Consider the following 8,608-nt stretch of genomic DNA (forward strand, 5'->3'; position numbering starts at 1 on the left):
GGTGAAAGACTGATCCAGTGGAACAGCGTCAGCGTCAGGCAGCAGAATTCCACTGATCAGACTCTCGGACTGTTGGTTCTCTATAAACAGAGACTGAGGAACGGTTCTCAGTTCAGGTTCTAGATCAGAGATCAGAACCCACATAATCCAGTCTATTACTGAACTCCACACAGAGTTTAAGTGATGGTATAAGCTCCTATTACTTGTTAGCTACATTAGCCTTGTAGCTTCAGTGTAACAAGCACTGAACCCGACTCGGGCGATGTATTGATCAGGCAGGTGATTAGATGTGGAGCTGATACATGGTGATGTGTGTATTGAACTCCATGTTGTTGTCAGTCTCTAATGTGTGTGTGTGTGTGTGTGTGTGTGTGTGTGTTTACAGGCATGCTGTGCTCTGAACCGTTTTGACTCTCTGGAGAATCATGGAGCTTTCTGCTGATACTCAGGCAGATCCTGACAAAACATTGGTGAGTACCTCACACACACACTTTTACACACAGTGGGGAGTGTTATGTGGTGCAGAGTGCGTTGTGGGGAGTGTCTGTGGTGGAGAGTAAATTTTGGGGAGTGTTAAGTGGTGTGTGTGTGGTGGAGAGTGTGTGTGGTTAAGGGTGTTACGTGGTGCAGAGTGTGTGTGGTGGAGAGTGTTAAGTGGTGTAGAGTGTGTGTGGTGGGGTGTGAGTGATGCAGAGTGTGTGTGGTGGGGAGTGTGAGTGGTGCAGAGTGTGTGTGGTGTGTGGTGGGGAGTGTGAGTGGTGCAGAGTGTGTGTGGTGGGGAGTGTTAAATGGTGTAGAGTGTGTGTGTGGTGGGGATGTGAGTGGTACAGAGTGTGTGTGGTGGGGAGTGTAAAATGGTGTAGAGTGTGTGTGGTGGGGAGTGTGAGTGGTACAGAGTGTGTGTGGTGGGGAGTGTAAAATGGTGTAGAGTGTGTGTGTGGTGGGGGTGTGAGTGGTGCAGAGTGTGTGTGGTGGGGAGTGTAAAATGGTGTAGAGTGTGTGTGTGGTGGGGGTGTGAGTGGTGCAGAGTGTGTGTGAGTGGTGCATAGTGTGTGTGGTGGGGGGTGTGAGTGGTGCAGAGTGTGTGGTGGGGAGTGTAAAATGGTGTAGAGTGTGTGTGTGGTGGGGAGTGTAAAATGGTGTAGTGTGTGTGTTTGGTGGGGAGTGTTAAATGGTGTAGTGTGTGTGTTTGGTGGGGAGTGTTAAATGGTGTAGAGTGTGGTGAGTGCAGAGTGTGTGGTGGGGAGTGTGTGTGTGGTGGGGAGTGTTAAATGGTGTAGAGTGTGTGTGTGGTGGGGAGTGTTAAATGGTGTAGAGTGTGTGTGTGGTGGGGAGTGTTAAATGGTGTAGAGTGTGTGTGGTGGGGAGTGTAAAATGGTGTAGAGTGTGTGTGTGGTGGGGAGTGTTAAATGGTGTAGTGTGTGTGTGTGGTGGGGAGTGTTAAATGGTGTAGAGTGTGGTGAGTGCAGAGTGTGTGTGGTGGGGAATGTGTGTGTGGTGGGGAGTGTTAAATGGTGTAGAGTGTGTGTGTGGTGGGGAGTGTTAAATGGTGTAGAGTGTGTGTGTGGTGGGGAGTGTTAAATGGTGTAGAGTGTGTGTGGTGGGGAGTGTAAAGTGGTGTAGAGTGTGTGTGTGGTGGGGAGTGTTAAATGGTGTAGTGTGTGTGTGTGGTGGGGAGTGTTAAATGGTGTAGTGTGTGGTGAGTGCAGAGTGTGTGTGGTGGGGTGTGTGTGTGGTGGGGAGTGTTAAATGGTGTAGAGTGTGTGTGTGGTGGGGAGTGTTAAATGGTGTAGAGTGTGTGTGTGGTGGGGAGTGTTAAATGGTGTAGTGTGTGTGTGGTGGGGAGTGTTAAATGGTGTAGAGTGTGTGTGTGGTGGGGAGTGTTAAATGGTGTAGAGTGTGTGTGTGGTGGGGAGTGTTAAATGGTGTAGAGTGTGTGTGTGGTGGGGAGTGTTAAATGGTGTAGAGTGTGTGTGTGGTGGGGAGTGTTAAATGGTGTAGAGTGTGTGTGTGGTGGGGAGTGTTAAATGGTGTAGAGTGTGTGTGTGGTGGGGAGTGTTAAGGATTGCAGTGGGTGTGTTTGAGGATAAGGGGTTTCAGGGAAAGGGGTTTAGGGTTTAAGGACTAGAGTTTTTATAGAAAGGGGTTTAGGGTTCAGGGTTTAAGGACTAGAGTTTTTATAGAAAGGGGTTTAGGGTTCAGGGTTTAAGGACTAGAGTTTTTATAGAAAGGGGTTTAGGGTTTAAGGACTAGAGTTTTTATAGAAAGGGGTTTAGGGTTCAGGGTTTAAGGACTAGAGTTTTTATAGAAAGGGGTTTAGGGTTTAAGGACTAGAGTTTTTATAGAAAGGGGTTTAGGGTTCAGGGTTTAAGGACTAGAGTTTTTATAGAAAGGGGTTTAGGGTTTAAGGACTAGAGTTTTTATAGAAAGGGGTTCAGGGTTTAAGGACTAGAGTTTTTATAGAAAGGGGTTTAGGGTTTAAGGACTAGAGTTTTTATAGAAAGGGGTTCAGGGTTTAAGGACTAGAGTTTTTATAGAAAGGGGTTTAGGGTTTAAGGACTAGAGTTTTTATAGAAAGGGGTTTAGGGTTTAAGGACTAGAGTTTTTATAGAAAGGGGTTCAGGGTTTAAGGACTAGAGTTTTTCTAGAAAGGGGTTCAGGGTTTAAGGACTAGAGTTTTTCTAGAAAGGGGTTCAGGGTTTAAGGACTAGAGTTTTTATAGAAAGGGGTTTAGGGTTCAGGGTTTAAGGACTAGAGTTTTTATAGAAAGGGGTTTAGGGTTTAAGGACGAGTTTTTATAGAAAGGGGTTTAGGGTTCAGGGTTTAAGGACTAGAGTTTTTATAGAAAGGGGTTTAGGGTTCAGGGTTTAAGGACTAGAGTTTTTAAAGAAAGGGGTTTAGGGTTCAGGGTTTAAGGACTAGAGTTTTTATAGAAAGGGGTTTAGGGTTTAAGGACGAGTTTTTATAGAAAGGGGTTTAGGGTTCAGGGTTTAAGGACTAGAGTTTTTATAGAAAGGGGTTTAGGGTTTAAGGACTAGAGTTTTTATAGAAAGGGGTTTAGGGTTCAGGGTTTAAGGACTAGAGTTTTTATAGAAAGGGGTTTAGGGTTCAGGGTTTAAGGACTAGAGTTTTTATAGAAAGGGGTTTAGGGTTCAGGGTTTAAGGACTAGAGTTTTTATAGAAAGGGGTTTAGGGTTCAGGGTTTAAGGACTAGAGTTTTTATAGAAAGGGGTTTAGGGTTCAGGGTTTAAGGACTAGAGTTTTTATAGAAAGGGGTTTAGGGTTCAGGGTTTAAGGACTAGAGTTTTTAAAGAAAGGGGTTTAGGGTTCAGGGTTTAAGGACTAGAGTTTTTATAGAAAGGGCTTTAGGGTTCAGGGTTTAAGGACTAGTGTAGTGTGTGCTGAAGTGTAATAGTGTAGAACTTTAACGCCGGTTTTTCAGACGTACGGTTCTGAGCTGCCAGAGTGAGTCAAACCTCCCTCAGAGCGAGAGGAAGAACCACAGAGAGGAACCAAGTCTAAAAAGGGAACCGGATACCAGACAGCACCAGATAGCAGAACGACAATCACAGCTGAAGCAGGAAATACTGAAACAACTGAGGACAGTCTGCAGTGAGGAACCCCTGCAGGAACCTCGCAGAGTCCAGTTCCACACAGACCAGATTCAGCCACTGACCCAGAGACTAATGTTAGTCTGATCAAAGGGACTAGAGATCAGACCTGTGGTGGATGTTGATAGGGATTGAAGAGCTGAGTATGATCAGTGATGGTTTAGTGAGAGCGTCTGCAGGGATCAGTCTGATCAGCGGGACGGGTGGAGCTGCTGGTGACGCCAGGTTCAGGATTTAGGGTTTAGGATTTAGGGTTCAGGATTTAGGGTTCAGGGTTTACGGTTTAGGATTTAGGGTTCAGGGTTCAGGGTTTACGGTTCAGAATTTAGGGTTCAGGGTTTACGGTTCAGAATTTAGGGTTCAGGGTTTACGGTTCAGAATTTAGGGTTCAGGGTTTACGGTTCAGGATTTAGGGTTCAGAATTTACAGTTTAGGATTTAAGGTTCAGGATTTACAGTTTAGGATTTAAGGTTCAGGATTTAAGGTTTAGGATTTAGGGTTCAGGATTTAGGGTTCAGGATTTAAGGTTCAGGGTTTACAGTTTAGGATTTAAGGTTCAGGATTTACAGTTTAGGATTTAGGGTTCAGAATTTAAGGTTTAGGATTTAAGGTTCAGAATTTGCAGTTTAGGATTTAAGGTTCAGGATTTACAGTTTAGGATTTAGGGTTCAGAATTTAAGGTTTAGGATTTAAGGTTCAGAATTTACAGTTTAGGATTTAAGGTTCAGGATTTAAGGTTTAGGATTTAAGGTTCAGGATTTACAGTTTAGGATTTAAGGTTCAGGATTTACAGTTTAGGATTTAAGGTTCAGGATTTACAGTTTAGGATTTAAGGTTCAGGGTTTACAGTTTAGGATTTAAGGTTCAGGATTTACAGTTTAGGATTTAAGGTTCAGGGTTTACGGTTCAGGATTTAGGGTTCAGGATTTATGGTTCAGGGTTTGGGGTTTGGGGTTTAGAGTTTAAGGTATAGGGTTTGGGTTTAGGGTTTAAGGTTTTTGGACTTGGGGTTTGGGATTCTGTAATTGTATTAAATGAAGTTTGCCGTCCATCACGTCTATACGTCCTGTCCACACTGTCCACGGTGTGCTGTGTGTGTGTGTGGCTTTATCTTGGCTCTGTTTATCTCACTGCTCACAGTTTTTTGTTGTGTGTGTGTTTGTACAGGTGTGTGTGTGTGTGTGTGTGTGTTTGTACAGGTGTGTGTGTGTTTGTTTGTACAGGTGTGTGTGTGTGTGTGTGTGTGTGTTATTTCGACTAATGCTTTTTTCTTTTTTGTGTTTTTTGTTCTCGTTAATCTGCTGCTTCGTCCAACGTCTCACCTCCACCTCCCTCGGCGGATCCTCGTCTGTCTGCATCTGTGTGTGTGTCTGTGTGTGTGTCTGTTTGTGTGTCTGTTTGTGTGTGTAGCACCATGCAGAGAACAGAGAGCAGCCTGCCCCATCAGGTAAGCAACTGACCTTCAACTGACCTTCAGTTATTGTGTGTGTGTGTGTATATATCTGTATGTGTGTGTTTATGTGTGCACCCAGGAGTGAGTGGGGCAGAGTGAGTATATTGGAGTGTGTGATGAAAGAGTGTGATGGTATGATGGAGTGTGTGATGGAGGGAGAGTGTGACAGTATGACAAAGTGTGTGATGGAGGAAGAGTGTGACGAAGTGTGTGATTAAGGAAGAGTGTGACAGTATGATGGAGTGTGTGATGGAGGGAGAGTGTGACAGTATGACGGAGTGTGTGATGGAGGAAGAGTGTGACGAAGTGTGTGATTAAGGAAGAGTGTGACAGTATGATGGAGTGTGTGATGGAGGAAGAGTGTGACAGTATGACAGAGTGTGATAGAGGAACAGTGTGACAGTATGACAGAGTGTGTGATGGAGGGAGAGTGTGACAGTATGACGGAGTGTGTGATGGAGGAAGAGTGTGACAGTATGACAGAGTGTGTGATGAAAGAGTGTGACGGTATGATGGAGTGTGTGATAGAGGAAGAGTGTGACAGTATGATGGAGTGTGTGATGAAAGGGAGAGTGTGACAGTATGATGGAGTGTGTGATGGAGGGAGAGTGTGACAGTATGACGGAGTGTGTGATGGAGGAAGAGTGTGACGAAGTGTGTGATTAAGGAAGAGTGTGACAGTATGATGGAGTGTGTGATGAAGGGAGAGTGTGACAGTATGACGGAGTGTGTGATGGAGGAAGAGTGTGACGAAGTGTGTGATTAAGGAAGAGTGTGACAGTATGATGGAGTGTGTGATGGAGGAAGAGTGTGACAGTATGACAGAGTGTGATAGAGGAACAGTGTGACAGTATGACAGAGTGTGTGATGGAGGGAGAGTGTGACAGTATGACGGAGTGTGTGATGGAGGAAGAGTGTGACAGTATGACAGAGTGTGTGATGAAAGAGTGTGACGGTATGATGGAGTGTGTGATAGAGGAAGAGTGTGACAGTATGATGGAGTGTGTGATGAAAGGGAGAGTGTGACAGTATGATGGAGTGTGTGATGGAGGGAGAGTGTGACAGTATGACGGAGTGTGTGATGGAGGAAGAGTGTGACGAAGTGTGTGATTAAGGAAGAGTGACAGTATGACGGAGTGTGTGATGGAGGAAGAGTGTGACGAAGTGTGTGATTAAGGAAGAGTGTGACAGTATGATGGAGTGTGTGATGGAGGAACAGTGTGACAGTATGACGGAGTGTTATGGAGAAAGAGTGTGACAGTATGACAGAGTGTGATAGAGGAACAGTGTGACAGTATGATGGAGTGTGTGATGGAGGGAGAGTGTGACAGTATGACGGAGTGTGTGATGGAGGGAGAGTGTGACAGTATGATGGAGTGTGTGATGAGGAAGAGTGTGACAGTATGACGGAGTGTGTGATGGAGGGAGAGTGTGACAGTATGATGGAGTGTGTGATGGATGGAGAGTGTGACAGTATGATGGAGTGTGTGATAGAGGGAGAGTGTGAAAGTATGACGGAGTGTGTGATGGAGGGAGAGTGTGAAAGTATGACAGAGTGTGTGATGGAGGAAGAGTGTGACAGTATGACGGAGTGTGTGATGGAGGGAGAGTGTGAAAGTATGACGGAGTGTGTGATGGAAGAAGAGTGTGACAGTATGACGGAGTGTGTGATGGAGGGAGAGTGTGAAAGTATGACGGAGTGTGTGATGGAGGAAGAGTGTGACAGTATGACGGAGTGTGTGATGGAGGGAGAGTGTGAAAGTATGACGGAGTGTGTGATGGGGAAGAGTGTGACAGTATGACGGAGTGTGTGATGGAGGGAGAGTGTGAAAGTATGACGGAGTGTGTGATGGAGGAAGAGTGTGACAGTATGATGGAGTGTGTGATGGAGGGAGAGTGTGAAAGTATGATGGAGTGTGTGATGGAGGAAGAGTGTGACAGTATGACGGAGTGTGTGATGGAGGAAGAGTGTGACAGTATGATGGAGTGTGTGATGGAGGGAGAGTGTGAAAGTATGACAGAGTGTGTGATGGAGGAAGAGTGTGACAGTATGACGGAGTGTGTGATGGAGGGAGAGTGTGAAAGTATGACAGAGTGTGTGATTGAGGAAGAGTGTGACAGTATGACGGAGTGTGTGATGGAGGAAGAGTGTGAAGGAGTGTGTGATGGAGGAAGAGTGTGACAGTATGACGGAGTGTGTGATGGAGGGAGAGTGTGAAAGTATGACGGAGTGTGTGATGGAGGAAGAGTGTGACAGTATGATGGAGTGTGTGATGGAGGAAGAGTGTGACAGTATGACGGAGTGTGTGATGGAGGGAGAGTGTGAAAGTATGACGGAGTGTGTGATGGAGGAAGAGTGTGACAGTATGACGGAGTGTGTGATGGAGGGAGAGTGTGAAAGTATGACAGAGTGTGTGATGGAGGAAGAGTGTGAAAGTATGACAGAGTGTGTGATGGAGGAAGAGTGTGACAGTATGACGGAGTGTGTGATGGAGGATGAGTGTGACAGTATGACGGAGTGTGTGATGGAGGGAGAGTGTGAAAGTATGACGGAGTGTGTGATGGAGGAAGAGTGTGACAGTATGACGGAGTGTGTGATGGAGGAAGAGTGTGACAGTATGACGGAGTGTGTGATGGAGGGAGAGTGTGAAAGTATGACGGAGTGTGTGATGGAGGAAGAGTGTGACAGTATGATGGAGTGTGTGATGGAGGAAGAGTGTGACAGTATGACGGAGTGTGTGATGGAGGGAGAGTGTGAAAGTATGACGGAGTGTGTGATGGAGGAAGAGTGTGACAGTATGACGGAGTGTGTGATGGAGGGAGAGTGTGAAAGTATGACGGAGTGTGTGATGGAGGGAGAGTGTGAAAGTATGACAGAGTGTGTGATTGAGGAAGAGTGTGACAGTATGACGGAGTGTGTGATGGAGGAAGAGTGTGAAGGAGTGTGTGATGGAGGAAGAGTGTGACAGTATGACGGAGTGTGTGATGGAGGAAGAGTGTGAAGGAGTGTGTGATGGAGGAAGAGTGTGACAGTATGACGGAGTGTGTGATGGAGGAAGAGTGTGAAGGAGTGTGTGATGGAGGAAGAGTGTGACAGTATGACGGAGTGTGTGATGGAGGAAGAGTGTGACAGTATGATGGAGTGTGTGATGGAGGGAGAGTGTGAAAGTATGACGGAGTGTGTGATGGAGGAAGAGTGTGAAGGAGTGTGTGATGGAGGAAGAGTGTGACAGTATGACAGAGTGTGTGATGGAGGAAGAGTGTGACAGTATGACGGAGTGTGTGATGGAGGGAGAGTGTGACAGTATGATGGAGTGTGTGATGGAGGAAGAGTGTGACAGTATGATGGAGTGTGTGATGGAGGAAGAGTGTGAAAGTATGACGGAGTGTGTGATGGAGGAAGAGTGTGAAAGTATGACGGAGTGTGTGATGGAGGAAGAGTGTGACAGTATGATGGAGTGTGTGATGGAGGGAGAGTGTGAAAGTATGACGGAGTGTGTGATGGAGGAAGAGTGTGACAGTATGGCGGAGTGTGTGATGGAGG

The 8,608-nt window shown here is 46.0% G+C and overlaps 1 protein-coding gene across 3 annotated transcripts in view; it reads left to right on the plus strand.

Moving 5' to 3' along the window:
* The window catches only part of osbpl8 (oxysterol binding protein-like 8), a 75,324-nt gene that overhangs the window by 6,845 nt on the left and 59,871 nt on the right, over positions 1 to 8,608 (plus strand). For 2 of the 3 annotated variants that reach the window (XM_072674070.1, XM_072674071.1), the window contains exons 2-3: positions 386 to 470; positions 5,022 to 5,058. In XM_072674070.1, coding sequence (XP_072530171.1) covers positions 426 to 470; positions 5,022 to 5,058 — 82 coding nt within the window. In that variant the 5' untranslated portion in view covers positions 386 to 425. Of the gene's footprint in view, positions 1 to 381; positions 471 to 5,021; positions 5,059 to 8,608 lie in introns of those variants that run through there. The other variant, XM_072674074.1, reaches the window with a different exon arrangement.

The sequence above is a fragment of the Salminus brasiliensis genome, chromosome 2, assembly GCF_030463535.1.
Source record: "Salminus brasiliensis chromosome 2, fSalBra1.hap2, whole genome shotgun sequence".
In the NCBI taxonomy this organism is placed as follows: Eukaryota; Metazoa; Chordata; class Actinopteri; order Characiformes; family Bryconidae; genus Salminus; species Salminus brasiliensis.